The 24,701-nt window shown below is 41.0% G+C and overlaps 1 protein-coding gene across 2 annotated transcripts; it reads left to right on the forward strand.

Moving 5' to 3' along the window:
* The first annotated feature begins 7,602 nt into the window (after positions 1-7,602).
* On the forward strand, positions 7,603-23,994 carry NEMP2 (nuclear envelope integral membrane protein 2). Of its 2 annotated transcripts, none has more exons than XM_032236176.1 (9): positions 7,603-7,746; positions 10,271-10,386; positions 11,574-11,802; positions 11,918-11,990; positions 14,201-14,294; positions 15,757-15,871; positions 18,767-18,992; positions 20,680-20,856; positions 21,120-23,993. In XM_032236176.1, exons 1-9 carry the CDS (start codon positions 7,617-7,619, stop codon positions 21,352-21,354), a joined length of 1,395 nt encoding a protein of 464 aa, XP_032092067.1. In that variant the 5' UTR covers positions 7,603-7,616; the 3' UTR covers positions 21,355-23,993. The 2 variants fall into 2 exon arrangements, with proteins under 2 accessions (XP_032092067.1, XP_032092072.1); XM_032236181.1 differs by lacking the exon at positions 7,603-7,746 and adding an exon at positions 7,757-7,884 and having other exon boundaries at positions 21,120-23,994.
* Positions 23,995-24,701: the final 707 nt, after the last annotated feature.

A 24,701-nucleotide genomic window follows, 5' to 3' on the forward strand; every position in this document is an offset into this window, starting at 1 on the left:
CCCTCCCGATCAGCTGGGAGGCAGAGAATAGATGAGAGCGGGGCCAGTCAGAGGTGGTATGTACCGGTTCTCCAAACTACTCAAAATTTTCACTACCGGTTCTTCAGAACTGGTCAGAACCTGCTGAATACCACCTTGGTCCAATTGCCTCTTGAAAAAGCACCTTTTGGACATTGTCCCGATTGCAAAATTCTTTTCTGCCTCTGTCAAAACTGTTACAAGACATTGCAGAATGACAACGTTGCAAACAGTATTGGCATGGTAATTAGCTTGCTTCTCTGGCTTTGCTTCAACATCTTCTTTCAAAAGGTCAGCAGCCAGTTGGGGAAATACCTAATATTGGAACAAGGAAGCATAACAGGGTGGACCTGGCTTCAGGGCTTTGCTTGAGTTTGTCTAGCTTTGTTTGTCAACTCTACCCCCGAATGACCTTCCAACAAAGGGAGGGAAGGAAAGCAGCAAGAAAGAAATAGTGCACAGTAGCCACAGAGAAGATAGAAGCAATGCTTCTTTAATGGTTTTGCTGCTAGCTAGTACTTACAGAGAGAAAGAACTAACCCTGAATTTCTGTTGGACAATCAGTACTCTTAATTCACAGGGAAGGGGGAAAGTCCACTGCAGTTGTTAAGTTAGTAACATAGTTGTTAAGTGAATCTGGCTTCCCCATTGACCTTGCTTGCCGGATGGTCACAAAATGTGATCACATGACCCGAAGACCTTGCAACCATCATAAATATGAACCAATTGCCAAGCATCTGAACTTGCCAAGCATGTATGACCATGGGGATGCTGCAATGGTCATAAGTGTGAAAAGCAATCATAAGTCACTTTTTAGTGGTGTCGTAATTTTGAACCGTCGCTAAATGAATTGTTGTAAGTCGAGAACTACTTCCATAAGCACAATCCAGGTCTTGTACATCCTCACCAAACTTTCTGCACCTGAGTTCATGCCTCCATTCTTATAGTCGTAGGGACTATTTTCAAAGAATGTGCATGTTCGGAAGACAGTAACATTATTGGCTGTTTTACAGGTCTGTTTTTGAGAGCGAGAGAGAGAGAACATTAGCTAAAAGCATTACAGATAGAGAGGTGAAGAAACAATTTCACCAACCAACTTTGTAAGTGCCAGAAGAAAGAAAAACAACTTGAATGTTTGGGGAATAAGTTATTGCCTGACTCACATAATATGCATCATTTTGCCTTAGGCTTTAAAAATCAGATATATAGGAGAATTTAGGGTAGAAATAAGCTTTTTGCACAAATAAGAACAGTCAACATTAGTAAATCTACTTTGGGGTGAAAGTAGAGATAATGGATAGCTTAAAGCCTGAAGTTAAGCCATAATGATTTCTGACTCAGCGGCTATATCAATCTAGCTGTGTTATGTGATACTGATCAATAGTGGCTCATTAAACAAACTCTTGTTAAAGAAACACGAGTTCTGCATGTTGTGTGAACCCAGTCCATGACATCAAATGTTTATTTACAAACCTCAAGTGCACCGCAGCATCGTTTTAATTGCCTTCCTCCTGAATTTGGCACTTTAAGTGGTTTTTCAGATTCACCATGTAAAGAAGTAAGAAGAAATAAAATAAAAAGAAATATTAAAGAGTGACTTCCAATCTTTGTCACAACAAATACGAACTTTGTAATTCTTCCTCCCCTATAAAAGATACCTCTAATTATCTCTTCTTCTCATAACTCAACCATAGCTATATGCAAATCCATAAAATAGCATTTCAGTCCTGGTGTCAGCAATGTCCATAAAAGGTTCCTAGTATTTTATTTTATTATTTTAACTTCGGTTAAAAAAAAAAAACCAACTTTGTGCTCCTTCCTTTTGCTCCTAGTGATCCTGATCTTTAATTCATTTATATATCTCATAGGATTTTCTGGGTTTTTTTTATTTTTAAAGACTTCTTTAATTTAAGCTTATGGTTTTTTTATTCAGAATTGAAGGCAGACTCATCTGGCATTTTCAAACTTGTCACTCTGAAGATCTCTAACAGCTTTGAAGTAATTAATGACCAGTTTCTGAAAGTGATTAGAAAGTCAAGTTTGTGACTTTAGTGTCCTGTCCATCATCTCTCAGTGCTCAAATCCAAAGGAGAAAAAAAACCCTGCTATCCTAAAGTCTCTTCTTGGGAAGGAGACACCAGGAACAAATGTAAGTAATCTTTTGTCCTCTTATTTGGAAATGTCCCAACTGGTCTGTCTACTCACTGGTTCCTTGGTCTTTACCAAGGTCATCAGTTCCACTTTCTCAGAAATTTCTCAGTTCACCATACTGCTCTCACCCTGAAGCTCAGAGCAATGTAAGTGCCTTGATAGTAAATAAGTAATCACTTGCAAGTAATATAAAGGAATGAAGGAGAAGTGAACTCGACATGCCTTTGAAGAAAAAAAATATATTGGAATATGTTATGAGAAAAAAAGGAGTGAATTGAGATGGAAAATATGAACAAGAAGTTGAAAAAGAATCTAAGGCATGGATGAAATGAAGTAATAGTGGTGGAAAAATAGAGGAAGAAGAAAGAGATGATTCTGAGCATCTGATCGTAAGGACAGAGAATTTGACAATTGTTCTCTCTCCACTTTCTCAATCTCACCAGTTAAAAGGGGTCCAGCTGGAATGACTGGTAAGCAGGTTCACCTGACAGCCATATCAGACGTTAATATTAAGCGCACATTTCTATCACAGAATTAAAATAACTCTGATAAAAATAGGAAATACTGTTAACCCGCCAGGTATGAATCAGAATCTCAAAATGTTTGAAATCTGCAAATTTATCAATCTCATTCTAGATTAGTTTGTCCTTGTTTTCATCAGCTTTCTGTGAATACTAGCCATTCAAAAACCTGATAACATCTGCCCTTCTTGTTGATCCTACCCAATTTTACTCTTCTCAATGAACTGAACCACCTTTTCTCTATTCAAGGAATTACTAATAATATCAGAGTAGTGTAATCAGGCTTGCTTAATGAATTTAAGAAGATATATGTGTGTGTGTTGCCGTAAATGTAGAACTCTATTTTCCATATTTAGAATGTTTTGTTTCTCTTTCAACATTTCAAATGAGCTGAATGCCTTTTGGGGGGGGGGGGTGCCTTCAAATCAGTCTTGTCTCCTTGGAGACTATCTGGATTACACTCTGCAATTTCTTGGGAAGATTTTATAAGTGGTTTGCCCTTGCCTGCTTCCTGGAACCGAGAGAGACTGATCCAGGATCACCCTGTTTTAAGCTTTGCGCTTAAAGTGGGATTAGAACTCATATTCTCCCAATTTCTGGCCTGATGCCTTAACCAGTAAACCAATGTGTTGCTTTCATGTAATTAATTGATTTTTTTGAACTCTTTGCTTTGAATTCTATATATCCAAATTTTGACATTTAGAGTGGATGAAGAGAGAAAACATTGGAGATTTGCTTGCCTTCTGCAGGAAACCAGCTTTGCAGCACTGAAATTATTCAGTCCAAGTATAGTACAAAGACTAATTAATCAAAGCATTCTTCCACAGTTGATCCATCAGAATTTGGGACATATTTGCCAGCCATTATCTAGAAATAATTAGTTAACAACCAACTTGTCTGCTAATTCTTGAACAGTTGAAAGTATTTTCTTGAAATGCCCTTTCTTTCTCTGTAACTGTGAAAGACACTTAGGAAACCTAGACATGATTGAATGTTTCATAATAATGAGCTGAATAGTCTGCAGAGGTTGCATCTCAATTCCAACATTTCAAATAGGCTGAAGTTATAATAAGACAGAACAAGAATGCCTGTGTACTGAACAGAGATTGTAGCTGATATGCAAACAGTAATGGCCAATTTCTGTTTATGGAGATTCTCAGTCATCCAGGTGATTGTCCCAATGGTGCTTTTTTCAAGAGACAATTGGACTGTTTTTTTTTTCTTTGAAGATGCTTTGAAGGCCACTTGGAGGTTTATCTGTGTCTTCAGGGTCACCTGAGTAGTGCAAATGTGTGTGGACTCTAGTTGGAACAGCTGAAATCATTGTGTTGTAGACTGGAGATAGATGATGCTGTATCCCTCCCTCTCTGTTGAGGGCTGTTCAGCATAGGAGAACAAACCCATCAGGACAAGATTCAGCAGTCCATCTGCATTTAAAAGACAACAGCCACTCTTTTGAACACAACAAAGTCCACATTTTGGACAGAGAGGGGCCACTGGTTAGAAAGAGTGGTCATCTATGTCAAAATTGAACATCCTTCTCTCAAGAGAGAGTCTACAACACAGTCCTAATCTCCAAGTGGCCTCAATGACTCTCTAAAAATGCAAATGACCAGCTGTCTGCAAGGAGTATAAATCCTTCCATTCCTCACTATCCAGTCAGAGCTTTAGCAGCTTCTCGGATGAGAAGGTAAATGTCTTCAAAGAAAAACAAGGCAATCCAGTTGCCTCTTGAAGAAGCACTTTTGGGATAATGGCCAGTTTGCTTAACTGATCAAAAATCTAAAGGTATTTGAAAAAAAAAATAGTATCTTTGTATTTTTCCATGCATTTTACATAGTAATAATAGTTAAAATTAGAAATACCTACATTTTCAATTAGCAATTTTCTATTATTTTCCTAGAGCACCCATCACATCCTAACCATAATTTTTATAGAATTAAGCCAAGTGTACACACTCATCTATGATTGCATTGGCAATGGAAGCAAAATGCAGATAATGTTGTAAAACCAAGGAGCTGCTCTTGAAGGATCTGGTATATGATCAAAATGTGCAAACGACAATTGCTCCTTTCCAGACACATCAACGGTTTTATTAGCATGAACTGAAACGTTGGCCATAAAAACTGTATCTTCACTAATAGCTTCTTTATGCTGCTTAATCAGTTCACTTTCCAAATGTTTTTTCCAAATGTTTCCACAGCATCTCTTCCTTCAGTATGAAACTCAAGGAAGCTTTGTACATTTCCAGTTGTGTTGTTTTTTTCTATGTCGCAGCAGACAATATCAAATATTTTTATGATTTTCATTATTTAGATGTTTACCACCACCCACAGACCTTGCTTTTGTTTCTAGTGCATATGAATGCCCCTGCTTAGATATTGTGGTATACAGTAGATTCGGCTCCTGGTGTTGACAGCAGTTTTCTTCCTCATTTCTTATTCTCTTCTCTGATCTTTCCTCCAGTTATTTTATTTAATCTGCATTTTGTTAAAAACGCCCAGCTATCCATTCCTGGGAATCTGTGTAATGTGTTTGTAGTGGCAGGCACTTAGTTCATTTCCCAAACAAACCATCTCTAGCCTGGGCTGATAAAGAGCAAAGGAGCAGATATATAGATGGTGGCTGGGTATTTTCATTTCCTAACACAAATTTCTGTTGCTTTAATTACTACTTCACATTACTTATTCATAGACAGCATGTCTACAGATTGAAACCACTAAGAATCTTCACATAAGGGAGTTTCAGGCCTGGGATGAAAAACAAACTTTCAGTTTTAGATGAATTGGATTGAGTAAGGCAGTATAGTACAGCATGGTATACTGTATACCATATTGAATGTTAATAATACTAGATGTACGTGTTCCACAAATATACCTTCCTGCGTTTCACACTTTCCCAATGCTGGATCCCTTAAGAAACTTTAGAGCGTCTGAATGAAATTAACAGAAAAGTTAATTTTAATTTAATTTGGTTTGCATCTTTTTTCCTCTCCTTTTTTTGTAAGTAGGTGACATGATTAGAAGTTAGGTAGGATAGAAAGAAAAGTTTTTTAAACAGAGGATGATGTGATTAAAAGTTAGAATAAGATAGAAATAAGAGAAAAGGGGAATATTAGTGTATACACTTTTATATAAAATAAGAGCAACAAAAGAAAACATGGACTAATTGAATAATGACAAATTGTAACTTTATATTGTGGGAAGTTATCATCCAGCCCTCTCCCAGAAAAATGAAATATCCTAGGAAATATTGAAAAGGCAGAATATTTCTCTGGATATGAAAAGAAAAATGTTTTAAAAGACAGAATAGTTGCCTGTAGCTCCTGCCCATCCCCACTGTTAATGAGCCATTAAGAAGGCCAAGCTAGTCCACTTTACATAATAAAGACTTCTCCACCAGCTACAGGAAAGCATGATAATATTGGCCCCAACTGATCACATGGCATCTGAGAACTCAACCAAACCTGGATTCAAAACACAGCCCAGAGAGTTGCCCCTGCATGGCCCCATGGGAGTCTGACAACCAATCATAATACATTTCTTACACAGGAACAGGAAACACAGAGGTGGAACTAAACAGGGTATAAAAAGCCTAGCAAGCCCCTCTTTCAGCCTTTTTCTTCTTTTCCACCAACATTGAAGCATGTGATCACCTTTTCTGTTCAGGACTCAAGCCATGTGGTCCTGTCCACCAATAAACCATCTTTCCAAGCAGCCTCCATGTCTCCAGTGTCTTTTTCCCCACTTGGAGCCGAACCCAGAAGGACATTTCTTTCATCAATATCAATATGTATTACTATTAGAAATATATAAGTTGGTTGAAAGTACTAACTATGACTAATGCTGTTAGTTTTATTAGCATTAGAATGCGTGACGCCCAGGTGCCACACTGTTCACGCATTGATATGTTCATTAAATAAAAAGATACGTTCATGGATTTAAAAAAATTAAAAAAAACTTATTAAAAAAATAAATTAGCAGAAAAGAGAGATGTTTGGCACATTTCCCACCGCTATGCATTTACAGCATTTTAATACAGCCTCCTAAGACTCTGGTCAGGCACATAATAAAGAACCAGCATAAAAGCCATTAAGATCCAACCAGCAACTTTCCAGCAAAATCCAATTCATATCAAACGATTTTTTTTTTTAAAAGAAGGCGAGCATTTTGTTAGAGATGACAAGAAGCGGCAATCGTAATAAAGAGGGTTGCTTCGCACCATCGGCCCTCCCGCGCCCAGAGAACAAGAATTCGTTAAGAATTTTTTTTAAAAAAAAGTGCAGCGGAGGGGACGAGAACCAAAAAAGAGAGAACCGAAGTGTGAGACGCCCACTCTTTTTTTTTTTTTTTGGAGTCTGAAAAAAGACGCCGGCGCTGAACGTCCTTCCCAACAACGCCCCCCCCCCCCCACAACCCACGACTTAACAAGACGCACGACGGCTCTTCCTTCAGGCCCGCCGCCTCCCACCGGCGCGGTGAGCCGGGATTCTGCCTCCGGCGCGCGCCTGGTCCGACCGCTCCGGCGGAGGCGGGGAACTTTCGATCTTCCTCCTCCTCCTTCTCCTCCTCCAGACTCAACTAGCCAATCCCATTTGCCGGGTTTGCCCACCCCCCCCCGGTTCCAGACTCAACTAGCCAATCCCATTTGCCGGGTTTGCCTCCCCCCCCCAAGACTCCAGACTCAACTAGCCAATCCCATTTGCCAGGTTTGCCCACCACCACCCCCCAGGTTCCAGACTCAACTAGCCAATCCCATTTGCCGGGTTTGCCCCCCCCCCGGGCTCCAGACTCAACTAGCCAATCCCATTTGCCGGGTTTGTTTCCCCCCCCCCCCAGGCTTCATCCTAAGCAACGTATCGAAACTCGACTGCCTCGCCTTTCCTCCTGCTTTGTTCAAACAGTTGCAGGCGGCGCGCCTGGGAGAATGGCTCGTTGCGGCGATCGGCTGTTTTGGCCACGCCGGGGACAGTCTCTGGCATTGCTCCTGGGGCAAGTGCTCGCCACGGGGCTCATCCAGGCCGTGGTCGTTGACGACGACCTGCCTTTATTCGCAGGTAACTTGGCTGGATGCTGCCGTCTGAAATCGGTTCACCAGCCAGCAGTTGCCATTCGATAGAAGCCGCGACTCCTGAGTCCTTGCAAGGGCCAGCGGTCGGTTGTCTGCCCTTTCGGATTTCTGCCCCTTGATACAGGTAGTCCTCGACTTACGACAGTTAGTTTGGTGACCGTTGGAAGTTACATGGCACTGGGGGGAAAAGGGGATTTATGACCGTTCTTCATACATACGACCGTGGCAGCAGCCTCACGGTCACGTGATTTACATTCAAACGCTGGACAGTTGACTCGCATTTATGACGGAGTCATGCGATCCTCTTTGGATGAGCAAAGTCAACAGGGAAGCCAGATTCGCTTAACGACTGTGTTACTAATTTAAGAACTGCAGTGATTCACTTAACAAATGTGGGGAGGAAAGTCATAACACGGGGCAAAACTCCACAAATTTCACAAAATTTTTCACTTAACAACATAAATTTTAGACTCAATGATGGTCTTAAGTTGAGGACTGTCTATAGTCCATTATCACTCTTTCCCTGAAATCGTTAAGACGGCATCAACTTGCCCAACCTCTCATTTGTCAGTTCTTTGGCGCTTCAAATCGCAGCGCAGACAGTGTTCCTGCGCCTGCATCCCTCTTGACTATTTGGAAGGCAAAAGATCTGCTAGGACTGTACACACAATATGTCAGTGATGGTGAACCTTTTTCTCATGCCAAAAATTGTGCGCATGCGCGATAGCGCATGCACGCATGCTCAGACCAATTCAATCCTCCCTGTCCACCTGCTAATGCATGCGCTACACCCCCTTCCCGCGCATGCACGCATGACCCCTCCCCAGGCTCTGGAGGCATTCCTGAAGCCTGGGGAGGGCAAAAATGGCCTCCTCCAGCCCACCGGAGGCCCTTTGGAAACCAGAGGCAGATCATCTCCAAACTTTCGGTTGGCCCATTGGGGCTGTTTTTGGCCCTCCCCAGGCTTCGGGAAAGCCTCCGGAGCCTGGGGAGGGCAAAAAACAGGCCCAACGGGCTAACTTGAAGTTTGGGAACTTGCCAGCAAATATGGCTCCGTGAACCAACTATGGCATGCATGCCATAGGTTCGTCATCACGGCAATAGGTCATTTAGCAACCATTCAATTATGTTGATGCTGAAAAAAGCAACTTGTGACCATTTTTCACACTTACGACCATTGCAGCATCCCCATGGTAATAGGATCAAAATTCAGATGCTTGGCGAGTGATTCATATTTATGATGGTTGCAGTGAAACACGTGATCATCTTTTGCAATCTTCTGTCAAGTGAAGTCAATGGGGAAATCAGATTCACTTAACCGTATGACTAACTTAACAACTGCAGAGTTTCATTTAACAACTGTGGCAAGAAAGGTCATAAAATGGGGCAAAATTCACTTAACTGGCTTGCTTAGCAACATGTTTTGTGGTCATAAGTCGAGGACTACCTGTACTTGTTCACAACTTTTCAAATTAATGTATGAAGTCTCCGATTTGGCTTTCTTAGAGCAGTGTTTCTCAGCCCTGGCAATTTTAAGATGTCTGGACTTCAACTGTGACTTAATTCGGCTTAAGTCCACACGTATCATGTTGGCTGGGGAATTTGGGGAATTCAGATTTCTAATGTTGCCAAAATTGAGAAACACTAGCTTAGAATAAAGAGGGAACGGACATGAAACTTATACTGCCAATGGTGGCAGATGGAACAACAAATATATGGGTGTGTTTTTCATAGAAAGAATTTAGGACTCCAGTAACTCACGCCCTTGTCACCTCAAGGCTGGATTATTGCAATGCGCTCTACATGGGGCTACCCCTGAAAAGCGTTCGGAGACTACAGCTAGTCCAGAATGCAGCAGCGCGAGCGATATTGGTGTACCGAGATACACCCATATTACACCTGTCCTCCGCGAGCTGCACTGGCTGCCAATTGATCTCCGAACGCAATTCAAGGTGTTGGTTATTACCTTTAAAGCCCTACATGGCTCAGGACCAGCGAGACCGCCTACTGCCACATACCTCCCAACGGCCGATAAGATCGCACAGGGTGGGCCTCCTTAGGATGCCATCAGCCGGACAGTGTCTGTGGCTGCTCCGACCCTGTGGAATCAGCTACCCCCAGAGGTCCAGACCTCACCCACCCTCATGGCCTTCAGAAAAGCTGTTAAGACCTGGCTGTTCCGGCAGGCCTGGGGCTGTTGACCTTACTATGTAGGGTCCAGCCCCAATCAGAACGTATGTGTGTTGGAGAATTTTTAAATTTTTTATTTTTTTGTTTGTTTTCTTTCTTGTTCTGTGTAAGCCGCCCAGAATCCTCCGGGATTGGGCGGCCTATAAATCTAATAAATTAAATTAATTAATGGATTTCAGGGCTGATAAACCAAATCCAGGAAACTTCAATGTGGCAGCTTGATTTGGTTTGTGACAATTATAATTCTTGGAAAAATGTGTAAATAATTTGCATATACAGTATTTCATGATGTTGTGATTAACCCTTTTTCTTTTGTATAGATAGTAGCTGTAAACAGTTGAAGATAATGAAGATAACGCATATTTCAGAATCAACTTGTTTCTGTTACGTTCCAAATGGAGCAATGTACTTACAGAATACTTGGTCAACTATTCAGGTAAAGACATGTTATTGATACATTCATAAATTAAGCAGTGTAGAGCCCAAGTACTATGTGTAGATTTATTTTTGGGTGAGCAATCTTGTAATTTTTCAGACAAACATCAGTATTTGCCTCCTGCTTTTTCTTCCACTTGTATGATTGAAACAGAAGAAATCATTTGTGTTAACTGAAACGTGAGTCTTAAGTTTACAATCAAAGCAAGATATCAAGCTAGGAATTACAGTATTAATGGCTTACAAGCTCTGCTTGGGTTTGGAGCACCAGATCCAAGTTCAAATGCAGTTCATTATTTACAGGTAAACACTCATGTCACAACCATTTGTTTAGTAACCATTTGACCGTCACTGAAAACAGTGAATTATGACCAGTTTTCACAAGACTGTTGCAGTATCTCCATGGTCACGTGATCAGAATTAGGGTGCTTGGCAACTGACGTGTTTTTATAACGGTTGCAGTTTCCTAGGATTATGTTACACCATGTGTAACCTTCCCAGCTGGCTTCCAACAAGCAAAATCAAAGCCAGATTTGCTTAATGACTGCATTATTCACTTAACAACTGCAGCAATTTCTTTAACAACTGTGGAATAAAGGTCATAAAATGAGGCACAAGTCACTTAACAATCACTTTGCTGATCAGTGGAAATTATGGACTCAATTGTGGTTATAAGTTGAGAACTACCCATATTTGTATTAGTTCACTTACTTGTGCAAATGGCTGTGGTAGGATGCCTCAGGATTTCTAACTGAAAGCGTAAGGTTCCCCTCATACATGTGTGCTAGTCATTCCTGACTCTAGGGGGCAGTGCTCATCTCCGTTTCAAAGCCAATGAGCCATCGCTGTCCAAAGACATCTCCGTGGTCATGGGGCCAGCATGACTAACACCAAAGGCGCACGGAACGCTATTACCTTCCCACCAAAGTGGTCCCTATTTTTCTACTTGCATTTTTACATGCTTTTGAACTGCTAGGTTGGCAGAAGCTGGGAAAGTAACAGGAGCTCACCCCATTACGCAGTGCTAGGGATTTGAAACTGCTGACCTTTCTGATTGAGAAGCTCAGCATCTGAGCCACTTCATATAAACATAGACAAACTTTAATGGTGTAAGAAATCCGATTGTTCCTTATTTCACACTTCCATTTAGCTGTTGAATATATAATTAAGAATTATTATATTTTTTAGGTGTCCATAAACAGCACTGAATTATTTCAAGTGGTGTATATCCCAAATGAACATGAATGCCAAAATTTCGCACATTTCCTCGATTTTTTGAAGTGCCTGATTAGCAATATTTGGCAGCCTAGTGTGTCTAATCAAACAGTCATAACAGTGGACCAATATGTTGGCAAAACATGTTTCAGGATCGAACCGACCAATAAAGTACTCTTCACTGTGAGTGTACAACCAAAGAGTGAGTAATATTAAGAGAAATCCATTTATAAAATACTTTGGTATTATTAGAAGTACGCATTTTCAGTACATAAGTGAAACAGATTTCGATTTCCCATCTTTTTGTTTTGTTCCAGTGCTGGATATCAAACTCCTTCTGTTATTTGTTGCTGGTGCACTTCTTTTTCATTTTGCCTATAGCCTGAGCAGGTATGTGCTAGCTTTCCTGGAATCTGTCACTTATATGAACCTGCTAATTTTGAAAATAATAATGAGTCTGCAAATCTAAGAAATTGTATTGATTTCAGCAAGACTTGAGACCAGATACCCTGGGTGCGGCTGTAGTTCTATCCTTCCAATTTTTAAAGAGTGTGTTTATTTAGACATGCAATATTGTCTAAATCAGTGATCAGTAAGTGGGTGGAATTAATAAGGCACACATTGAGGAATAAATTGAGTTACTCTACCGGGGCTGAATGAGTATACATAAGATTGCATTATAAAACTGCAATGCCATGCTCTCTGGAATGTAGTATCAAGGTAATAGAGGTTTTGGACTTTATTCTCCGAATGGGAAGATAAACAAATGCTTTCAGAAGGAGCTCTGATCTTGGATGTTTTCTTCTGTATCTGCCATGAATCTCATTGTCTTTAACTCTCTGACACTGATTGCCTCAAACAAGGGCTGATGGAACAGGTATTTAATGGATCTGCCACAGGGGGAAAAATTGCATGGCCTCCAGCACACTCCCTATGGATAAGGGTTGCATATACAACCTCTATTCCTGGGATGGCGAACTTACGGCACGCATGCCACAGGTGGCACACAGAGCCATTTGTCAGGGCACGCGAGGTGTTGCCCTGTCAGCTGGCCAGCGCGCATGCTAGACCACATAAACAATTCTTGTTCTCTGCATGCGCGCGCTGGCCAGATGACTTTAGCCTTTTTTGGGGGGGGGGGGGCATTTTTGTCCTCCCCAGGCTGCAGAGACTTTATAGGAGCCTGGGGAGGGCGAAAACAGCCTCCCCCACCCCAGAAGCCTGGAGGCTTCAGGAGCTTCCCTAAAATCTCCGGAGCGCAAAAAAATGTAAGGTCGTTTTTTGTCCTCCAGGCCCCTGAAGGCTCCGGGGGGCTTAAACCGGCCCTATGAGCAAACCGGAAGTTCATTCCCAAATATGCAAAAAATGGGGGGGAGCGCCTGTCATGCGCACTGGGGAGTCACGCATTGCATTATGAGTGTGGCATGCCCACGCACGACATCCCCCTGCTCTTCCTGGTTATGGCATGCGAGCCAAAAAAGGTTCACCATCGCTGCTCTATGCAATAAATGAGATCATTTGTATAAAGCCTATTTAAAATGGTTGGGTGGAAGTTGGCAGTAGTTTATTTGGTTTGTTTATTTATTTATAAAGTTTATTGGCTGCCCATCCCACCACAGAGTAACTCTAGGCACTTAGCCATGATATATTTAATTGACTTAGATATGATGCATTTAGCAAACTGTGACTGAATTCACCTATCACATTAACCTATGAATCATGATGTACAAGCCAGCAAGACTGAATTTCAACTTTCAACTTTAATAAGATTTGTATGCCGCCCACTCCCTTGGGACTCTGGGCGGCTCACAACAAAAGTAAAAACATAAAATATTAAAAATACAATTATTAAAAATAAGATATCATCCATTCAGTCAAGTGGGGCTGGATATTAATCAACAGCCCCAGGCCTGCTGGAACAGCCAGGTCTTGGTCACTTTACGGAAGGCCGGGAGAGTGGTAAGGGTCCAGATCTCTGCGGGTAGTTCGTTCCACAAGGCCGGTGCAGCTACAGAGAAGGCCCTCCCTCGGGGAGCCGCCAGCCGGCATTGTCTGGTTGACGGCACCCGGAGGAGGCCCAACCTGTGCAATCTTATTGGTCGTTGGGAGGTGAATGGCAGGAGGCGGTCTCTCAGGTAGCCAGGTCCAATACCATGTAGGGCTTTAAAAGTAACTACTAGCACCTTGAAGCAGGTCTGGAGACCAATGGGGAGCCAGTGCAGCTCGCAGAGGATAGGTGTAACATGAGTGTATCTAGGTACATTCATTATTGCTCGCGCAGCTGCATTCTGGACCAGCTGCAGTCTTTGAACACTCTTCAGGGGCAGCCCCATGTAGAGTGCGTTACAGTAATCCAGTAATAGACAGTAAGATAATCTAAAATTGAACCAACCACATTATAGCTTAACACAGTATATGAATCCAGGCTATATGCGGTAAGGCATTCTCATGGGATGTTAATTGCAAGATTGGGGGGCTGTGTAAGTAAGTAAAGTGATCTGTAGAATTTAAATAAAGCTGTATTTTTGCTTTTCTACTTTCTTGAACTTGTTTTCCATGTACAAAAGATTTACTGGCATTCATGTGTTTCTTCCAAACAGAAGTAATATCTTCTATTATTGTGCTGGGATAGCATTTGGCATTTTCATACCTCTAGTCTTTCTAGTTTTCATGCTTAAAAGGTTTATTCCCAAGGTAAGTTTATGACTTTTAATATAAAGTAAGACAGCAAGTATTTGATGCTTCCCCAATGTTAACTGAGCTTTTAGGTTTGTGGGTGAATCAAAGGTTATTCAAGTGGTTTAGCCATGAAATTTCAGCAGCCAGCTAGTAGCATAGTCACTAACTAGCAAAGCAGAATAAAATCTTAATATTACTGCAGTTTGGGGTAAATAGTTTTGAATTCAATGTTTTCTATAGTCAACTGGTTATTTGTTTTTGGACAAGATTTCACTGGGTGAAAGACTCAAAATCATAAGATAGGTAAAAGAGTGGGCAAAGCATTTTGGTATTCATTGTCTCTATAAACAAAGCACATTCAAGAAAACAGTTGAATCCAGATTCTTTTTCTTCACTGGAAGTATTCCTGGAGCAGAATTCAATTTAAAATGTTGCACTGGAAGAAGAAGATAATTGGTCTTTGGGCGTCTCCTTTACTCAGGAGATCTCTGATGCTACTTCTTCCCATTATTCTAAAGGTCCCTTAACCCTTCAAAGCAGGTTTTCTGAAGACGTAGGGAGCTGCAGTCAAAGGAAAAGATCACTGAAATATAACCCAGGAGTTCTTGATATACCTAATCCAGGTGTCGGCAACCTTAAACACTCAGAGCCACAAAGGTCCTAACCGGAAGCCCCCATTCAATTCTGAAGCTGACCGGAAGTCCAGTTCCACTACCAAAGTCTCCTCCTTAGGCTGCGTCCTTTTTCTTCTACCTGTCCTAACCAAAAGTCCTATCAATTGTGAAGCCGACTGGCGACAGGGAGCCTCAGCAGAGGGATGAAAGAGCCACATGCGGCTCCAGGTTGCTGACTCCTGATCTAGTCCAATAACTCTTTCATCTTTGACCATAAAACGGAAGTGTTGATTTTACTTTTCATGTCAGTGAAACACAAAGTTTACGGTAGTTTTCTATCGCTATATCAAGAAATACCAGTTCTTAGAAGACTGTATTAAAAATACCATCTTGGTTCATTGTTCTGCTTGGTTTTGTTCCTTGTAAATTTAGACCCTGGGTTATATTTTAATTGCTTTTTGTGGCTCGTCTAAGTTTTTCTCAAGTAGAAACGTAACGGCTTCCCATCCATAGGTTGTATTTGTATTTGTAAAACAAAATCCTCCTCAGTGGCCATTAGATGTTCATCAGAGGAAAGGCATCCTGTGGTGGTGTAGCCTTTCTAACCTTACGTTCAATGTTTGTGCTAATTGTGTTGAAAATATGACCCTTTGGGACAAGAGGTAGATTTGGCTTTTGCAAGAAGAACCGTTTGGCTTTTAAATTCCAATATGACATTCTCATTAGGTTTGTCTAATTGTGAGCTCTTCTCTTCAATCTAGATTTGATTTGGGTGATTTCACTAACTCCACTTTGGTATATCTGTATGGACAAACCTGCACCCTAATCAAACATCATTCTTCTTTTCTCTTCCCTTCTTTTAGCTAAGTACCTTCTGGATTTTAATGAGTGGGAGCTGGTTCTCTTCTCTGTATATGTTTTATGTTTCAAGAGAAAAACTGAAATGGATGTGGAACAATTCTACACATTATATACTGGGTATGAGAATTAATAACAATATAAGAGACTTTGAAAAGGAGCTTCTTTTGCAGCTACAACTCTCTTCAGTCCTAAAACGGAAAGCTTGTCCAATGAAGTACATTATCTCCCAAAGGTTGCAGATTCAGACTAACTATATCCTCTTTAGGCATGCCTATTGCAGGTAGTCCTCAACTTACAACCATTACTTTAATGACCGTTCAAAGTTACAATGTCACTGAAAAAAGTAACTTACAATAGTTTTTCACACTTATGACCGTTGCAGCATCCCCATGGGCACATGATCAAAATTTGGGCATTTGGCAACTGGCATGCATTTATGATGGTTGCACTATCCTGGGGCTATGTGATCACCATTTGTAACCTACCTAGCCAATTTCCGGCAATGGGGGGTGCCTGACTGCATGATTTACTTAATAACTGCAGTTATTCACTTAACAATTGCGACAAAAAGATCATAAAATGTGGCAAAATTCACTTAACAATTGCCTTGCTTAGCAACAGAAATTTTAAGGTGTGGTTGTAAGTCAAGGACCACCCATATACTTACAAGTAGTCCTGGTTGCATTCCTGGTGAATCTAACTTAGTTATATTTGAATGACAGAAGGACTATTCTGAAAAACCTTCCAAAACTGAAATTTTATTGTTCTCTCTCCCCCCGGCTCTGGGATACAGCAGCTTTTCATTACTTTGGATGGAAAAAAGCTTGTTCTGACCTAGGTTTCCCAAGTGCATGAAGCAAACTTCTTGTCCTGACAAAAACCCCTTTTATTAATTTACTGTGAATTCTGCTCACTCACATCCAGCAAAGTCTTTCATTGGAGGATTTACAGTCACAGACCTTGTCTGGCTTGGAGAGCTGCCAGGCTTATATCTGCAAAACTTGGTAAGGAGTCTCAGAGAATCACGAGCCAATTAAGCAAACTAATTGTCTCCTGCAAACTCCACTCCCCTTTCGCTCCTCTTTTATTTCCTTTGGGAAGGGCCATTCATCGTCCACCTGTGGCTTTACTCCCAAGCCGCCCCCTGTTCTTTAGCTGTTCCCTTCATCTGGCAACTCTGCATGCGCACACTGGGAACAGGCTCCAGCTGTTCATCTGCCTCACTGATGTCTGACTCTGAAGGCAGCTGATAACTGGCATATGGCTCTGGCCCCCTCTCTGCCTCTGACACAGAGCCCTCATCAAAGCTTTTCCCAGACTCCAAGACTGGTCCATGTTCCTCCAACCTCCTCACTGTCCGAATCTGGAGGCAGCTCCGCTGGTGGGCCACAACAAAGCTGTCTCTTCCCTGATGGGAAAGATGACACTTCAGATCTGCAAAATATGCTGTCCAGAGGCTTCAAGAACATCTGGAATTATGTGAAGTGATACAAACATTTTTTATGTAATGGCCTTTAATATATAAGATAAATCATCACTTAGTCATTTCTGGTTCTGTCTGTTCATAGCACTAAACCAGGATTTATTATTTTTTTATAATGCTGGCTCATAATGCAGAGCAATCGGGTAGATTTAAATATCCATATGCTAGATTGACTTTATGTGTGAACTAAATAACTGAGTAAGAGATAATGCTTGTTCAACCTTTGCCAGGTAACTGCAATTATGCAAAGTCCTGCTTTAAAGCCATCTTAGCAAATACAGATAGTCCTCACCTTACAACTGTAACTGAGCCCCAAACTATGGTTATATTATTGCAGTCGTACATTGAGGCATAAATGTGACCGAATCTGATTTTTTTTTGACATTTTTTGCCAGAAACCGGAAGTTAAACACTGGAAACTAGCAAAAAAAATAACAAATCATGGTCACATGGCTGAGGGACACTGCAAATGGTGTGAAGGTGAACCGGTTACCAAGTGTGCAAAATGTGACCAAACGGAAGGGGTGCAACTGTTGTAACTTTGAAATGGATTGTAGGTAACTCCCTTGTAACTTTGGTAATTAGCAACCAGTTGTAACTTGAGGACTACCTGTATTATGAGACTTACCTCTCAGTAAATATACATACATATTTATGAACGTATATAGTATATAATGTCACTCTTTTTTTTATGGGATCTTGATCAGAAAGTTTTTAAAAACCCTCTTTCATTAGTATTATTTTAAACGATGCAATTGGAAAACAAGCACATTCTACCATTTATTTATATTAATAAGTATTAATATAATACATTTCCAGAGTAATCAGCCTATCTGTCCTTCAGATGGGCATACTTGGCATAACTGTAAGCTACTGTTATGCCATGGTGAGTATCTCATAAACAGTAAAAAAAAAAAAAATCAGAAATGGAAAGAATTGACTTCTAGTTTATTTAAATATCCCTCCCAGAAGCAAAATGTTATTTAACACGATTTAGCTCTAAGTGAACAGTTAGTTGTAAGCTTTCTTGTTGTTGTTAGTTGCGAAGTCATGTCCGACCCATCGTGACCCCATGGACAACATTCTTTCATCCTTCCTGTCCTCTACCATTGCCCGGAGTCCATTTAAGCTCATGCCTACTGCTTTGATGACTCCATCCAGCCACCTCATTCTCTGCCATCCCCTTCTTCTTTTGCCCTTAATCTTTCCCAGCATTAGGCTCTTCTTCAGTGAGTCCTTCCTTCTCATTAGGTGACCAAAGTATTTGAGTTTCATCTTCAGGATCTGACCTCCTAAAGAGCAGTCAGGGTTGATCGCCTCTAGGACTGACCGGTTTGATTGCCTTGCAGTCCAAGGGACTCCCAGGAATCTTCTCCAGCACCATAGTTCAAAGGTCTCAATTCTTTGGCGCTCAGCCTTCCTTATGGTCCAACTTTCACAGCCATACAATTGCAAACCTACAATGAAGTAAATGTATTGCTTTTTTTTTAATCTACTGATACTTCATGGCTTGGTGTTTTGTTTTTCAGTGTATATTTTATCAGTTGGATTGGCCTCTTTTGCTATTTGCAAGAAACATAAGCCACTCGGCAGCGAGCAAAGTATGAACCTCTTGATGTGGATGTTGCAGCTGAAAGGCCTGGTCTTAATTTATTTTGGCATTGCAATCCCCCAGGTTGCCTATGCAGTCACAACTGCCATGCTCTGTACAAAATTCCTGCATTATCCTCTACGAGCCTCCTGCTATGTTGGCAAGTTAGTAACCTTTTAATTATTAAATCAAAACGATCTTCTTACCCAAATTAGCTGAAGCAACTGTTCTTGTATAATTTAGTCTTATTTCGGGCAATTTTGTACTGTCAATGAAAACCATACCGTTATTTATTAAATTTGTTTGCTGCCTATGTTCTATTTTCTCTCTGTATAATATGTAGTGGAGCTTGCACAGTCCCAGAATGTCCCAGAAGTCGTTTGTTTCTGTCCTCACTCAGCTGTAAGTCATTCAGCACAAGGCTATGAGGGCCTTTCAGCTCAAACTGAGTAGCATCACAATGTCTAGAGAACAACTTGTCCTTGAGGATGTAATTTTTGTAATTTTCTAAAAGTTATTGTCCCAGGGGATTATGCCTTTTTTTTTTTTTTTTTTTTTTTTTGAGAAATGGCTTATATCACTCTACAAATAAATTGGCTATGTTTGTAGGCAGTCCAAAGCAGGATTTATGTTAATGATGCTTAGTTAAGGAAGCATGAATCATTCTTTGAGGATAAGCAAAACAATTTCCTGGTTTGGTTGCTCCCATGGCCTCAAGAAAGCATGGATGGCTTTGAGAAACAGTGTCTGTTTAGACATTTGTCTTAGGCAAAGGGTCTAGAAAGCACAAAATCAAGGAAAAATCTAGGATTCTGGGATCAGCCCTAATAAAGCATGACTAAAACAAATCAGAATGTGTAACCATAGTTTCTCTTTGCTTTATTACTTGTAATGCATTACGAGATTCAAACAATCTGTAGTTACATGAAACCCGGTCTTAATATGTGAAATCCAAGTTTCTGTTTTGTTATTTTCTGAACTACCTTAGAAGCAATCATTCTACGAAAGTTAACAATCATCTGAGCCCATATTCAGTATTCTTTATATTTTGGGTGTGTTTTAGAAGTAGCAGCATTATTCGACATTTTTCTGACACATGGTTGTGTTCTAGTATTTAAGCTATTATACTTTACTCAGCATGTTTTAGTATTAATGCTGTAGTAGAAACCACATGCAAATAGACTTCATTTTATCACTCTTTTGGATGAAAACATATGCTATGATTTCTGCTTTATTTTGCCAGATAATTCAGTGTGTGTCTAAAATACAAGTGCCTTCAACAGGTACAGGTGTTCACCCATTAAATTGTACAATGATAAGATGCCTGTATGTTAGGGCTTTTAGCAATAAACTCAGGAACCCGAGGAGAAATTTTTTTTTTAGCATTTTGAATTCTAATCATAATTCTGCTTAGAATCTCATTAAAGGGCTGCAGAACTGTTTGGGTACAAAATTGGCACCTTGTCAAGAACTCAAGGTCGGCTGTGCTTGGAGAAGCCTTAAGGAGGAGATCTGATCTCCAAGGCAGCAAGGTTAGAAGGTCACTTCTTACCTTTCCCTATTTTGCCTACCACCCAAAGTGGTACAACACAATCCTCTCTATACGACTGCTCAGAAAGAATAATTGGAATTTACTTAGCAGCAAACAACATAGCTAATAAATTCAAACTGCCTTGACTAATTCTTTGGTTATTTTAACTTGGTAGATTTTCCATTCAATATAGTGTAGTCAAGAGCAACAGTCTGCCTGTCAGATTCTAGGTATTCTTTTTAAAAGATGTACCCCATACCGTTTGGGTTTCAAATCCATAGCGCAATCTTTACAGTGCCCTCCCTCTCTCCCTGGTTTAGAAAAGCTGCTCAGTATTTCCATCCAGAAAAATTGGAGCCTCGTTATTTGACAGAAGACGAATACCGGGAACAAGGAGAAACAGAGACCGTGAAGGCCCTGGAGGAGTTGCGCGTATTCTGCAGGAATCCCACTTTCCCCTCTTGGGTAGCTGTGGTCAAACTGCAATCTCCACAAAAGTAGGCGCATTTGTTTTCTTTTCCATTTCTCAAGGCTTCGTTTGAGGTTTTCAAATAGCAGAAGCTTATTTTCCATTGAGGCTGCCCTTCCACAGGAGTCCTCTCTAGCATGCTGCATTTGATGCCTTTGTGGATGACATTAAAGCAAAGTGGGGTTGGCCCAATATTTTCTTTTCCTTGCATTTCTCCCTTTCTTCATTACTTTTACGTGTTTGCTGCATTGCTTCCTTCTGCTTAGCGATCCCTCTTTCTCCTTCCTCCAGGTTTGCAAACTTTGTTCTAGGTTCCCCTCATGTATCTGCTGAAGAAATGACAGCCCACGAGGCACAGTATGGCATTGGAGGAGTCCTCCTGGAGCAACAGCTTTTCTACCAAGAGACACAGGCAGAACCAGAGCCCCTAAACGCTTCTCCCGAGGTGGAGGAGAGAAACAAAGAAGAGGGACTGAGACGATTACAATCAAACATCCGGCATTTCCATAGTAGAGAATTTCTTTGAGCTGCGGTCCAGATCAGCAAAAAACAGGCAATAACATGCTTTTCTGAACTGTAGAGGGCAGTCAAGACATTTTGAAGCATAACTTCATTGGTTTCCAGGAAGCGGTTAAGTTTGCAAACCCATCATGATTAGAGTTATGTAAGAAGGGAATCCGTGCACATCTGAACAATACCGGATTTAGCCAACGCCTCTGCTTAGAAGCACCATTTGCTGAAGGTTTGACGAGGCAGCCTGTGGAGGGCTGGAGCACGGAATTCTTCTCAATTGTTCTGCCAATTTACAAGGCTCACTTTTACAGCAGTCTTTTTTTTTTTTTTTGCCTGATCATGGTTTCTAAGTTTGCACATTAACCCCTGGTGTGCTTAACTCTCATTTGCTAAGTTCACACGAACATGTTAAGCCATAACTTTTGGTTTGTAAATCGCAACAGCTGCAACCCAACACAATCACGTTGCTGGGGACCGACGACCCAGTGAAGACAACTAATGTTGGGAAAATGAGTTGAGAAGTTGAACTTACTGGTGATTAACCACTTTGCGGTAATCATTACTCTCCAGTGATTGGGATAAGCTGGTGTTGTTTTAGCATCATTTGCAAATAAACTGAGCATTCTAGATGCTAGTTGCCACAGAGCACTCATCTTTAAAAGAGCCAAGGGAAATGTTGGAGCCCAGTAGTAGGAGCAGCAATGGAAGCAAAGGAAATAATAGGTAACTTGGGCACAATTCCAAAACATCTGGAGTACCATTTGAACACCATTGGAATGGACAAAATCAGCATCAGTCAATTGCAAAAGGCAGCCTTACTTGGAACAGCTCGCATCCTGTGACGGTACCTTTTAACACTATCAAATATCATCTGCCTATCCCAAGTCCTTGAAAAGGACTCAATAGGTGGATAAAAATGCCAAATCCAGTCGAAATGTCTGGCAGAGGGTGTGACCAACAAAATAACATTAAATTACGTGCCACCCAACTCAGTAACTTGGGCTAGTAGCACAAGTGGGACAGAACTAGTGTTTGCTTCTGGGTACATGGAGCCCTAAATCCCAAAACCTTCCAAGTTCACAAGAGCGATTTGCATTGCTCCCACGTTTCTGTCGATTGCAAGGTCTTTCGGTTGGCTATTTGTTGCTTGATTTTTTTGTCTTTGGTCAACTTTTTTTTCCCCCTTGATATACTTTGATGTTTTTTCTGTAAGTCACATGGCGGCACTATGTCAGGCAGCCTTGAAACTGAAGTACATAAATGAACGTATGAAAGGCTTAGAAGCATATCTGTAAGGAAAGACATTTAAGAGTTGCTTTGGCTTTCACCAGCTTATTTAGGATGGCAGTCTAAACTTTTTGTAGAGATTTCAAAGCAGCTTGATTTTGTGTAATTAGGACTCTGATTTCCCTTGCATTGCATCCTGACTCCTTTGGACTAGGTAGGCATGCTATGTTTTTCATAGCAGTTCATGATTTGGGATCCTCATATTGAAGCATTTCACATAGAAGTATGTGCACTTAGCATGTTCTTAGAAACATGGAAAGGGAACCAAGGAGATCTTGTTCTTTAATTACTTCATAATAGTTTAGCATACAGGACTCAAAGTTTGCTGTAATGTAATTATGATCTCTTGGATTACCCTATCCCACTGGCTTTTGTGAAGATTTAAAAAATGGGGAGGCTGTCTTATATACCTTGATTTTTAAAAAAAGTTGAAATATAAATGTAAACAATAACAATGTGTGTCGATTGATGCATTGCTGCCAAAATGCACTGTGGAGCAAGTAGAGAACAGCTTGGATTTTGTAAATCCCAACCAGTTTTTAATATTCACTTTCAAATAAAATGAGCCATTGTAAATAGAAAGTGCGTTCAAATGTATTAATAAATTATCTTAATTCCTGCACAGAGCAGCCCACAGGACACTACACAGAGAGCTTCTGGTAGTGCTAAAGATGCTGAACAAGTTGGTTGATAATGTTGATTTACTGCTCATCTCCTGGGTTCAAATTCCTTCCATGAACCCCTTGATGGCAAAAATTAAAACAAGAAAAGGGATATAGTTAACTTCCTCTGGGCAAAGAAAAGGAAAGGGAGGAGGAGAGTTCATCTATGATTTCACAAGGGGACGGTTAAATCCATCCTCTGTAGGGCAGCTCTTGAACTAGCCAGATTACCATCGATCAATACTTGTCTCCACTTGCAAGGAATTTCTATGCTTCTACGCTGCGGCAAATGGGAAGGGTTAGATTAGAGCAGGGACAATTTGATTGCACTCTAGGTGCCAAAGAAGAAAAGCTGCCTTGTTTTTCAAAAAGTGTTGTGTCAAGCCAACCTCGATTAATCTCAAAGATAAAAGCGTGACACTTAACTTGTGCTTAGAAAAAACAAAAGTCTTTCAAAATCCCTGGCTGTAGGGAACTTGAAAAAGCAACCTGGAAGAAGAAAGGCACAAGTCACCTAGTAATCAGGAGTCAAGCTCGGTGTGGGGTGGTTATCAAAAGCAACTTTTTGCAGGACAAGTGTCATCATGTAACCATTTTAAGACCTATGATTTCAAATATGGCCATTATTGATTTGAAGGCTTCCTTGCTGGTAATTTTATAGAGCAAACTCTTGCTGTGCAATTACTTGACAAACAGTGAATTCTTTTTCTTCGTTTTCAAGGTTCAAGGTTCATTTTGTTTATATGCCGCCCTATTCCCAGCGGGACTCAGGGTGGTGCACAAACCCAAAGGAGGGGAAGGGAAACACAAGAACTACAACAAAAAATACAGGGCATTTAAAACAACAAACAGCCACACGATTCGAGAAGGGAACTCATCGACCCCAGGCCTGCCGACACAGCCAGGTTTTAACGGCTTTTCGGAAGGCCTGAAGAGAGGTGAGGGTCCGAATCTCTGCGGGGAGCTCGTTCCAAAGGGCCGGAGCCGCCACAGAGAAGGCCCTCCCCCGGGTAGTAGCCAGATGACATTGGCTAGTAGACGGAACCCGGAGGAGGCCTAATCTGTGTGATCTAATGGGTCTTTGGGAGGTCATTGGCAGCAGGCGGTCTCTCAAGTTTTCAGCAGACTAGCAAAAAGTTCCCTCAGCATTGAGGACTTCAGTGCACATAAAGCAGGTAAACATGCTGAATGAGAGGAGTCACCCATTCGCCCCTTCTGCAAACAGAGCGGTCAGATTAGATCATAAAATCTTGTTAATATTGTGTTTCATCCTGTACTCTTTTTAAAGACTTGGTACTAGTCAGAGCCATTAACTGGAGAAGAGAGGCTTAATGGTGAGTATCTCAAAACTAGCCGAATAAAAGCACAAAGCATTTGGTAAATACAAAAAGTTGCTAATCCACCCCCTCCT

Source organism: Thamnophis elegans, chromosome 1 (assembly GCF_009769535.1).
Source record: "Thamnophis elegans isolate rThaEle1 chromosome 1, rThaEle1.pri, whole genome shotgun sequence".
NCBI lineage: Eukaryota > Metazoa > Chordata > Lepidosauria > Squamata > Colubridae > Thamnophis > Thamnophis elegans.

Excerpts from the sequence above, each read along its gene's own strand:
- NEMP2 (XM_032236176.1), top strand. The coding sequence starts at position 7,617 with ATGGCTCGTTGCGGCGATCGGCTGTTTTGGCCACGCCGGGGACAGTCT. Across the intron at positions 7,747-10,270 it reads CGACCTGCCTTTATTCGCAG|ATAGTAGCTGTAAACAGTTG; the intron begins GTAACTTGGCTG and ends TCTTTTGTATAG. Across the intron at positions 11,991-14,200 it reads TTTGCCTATAGCCTGAGCAG|AAGTAATATCTTCTATTATT; the intron begins GTATGTGCTAGC and ends TCTTCCAAACAG.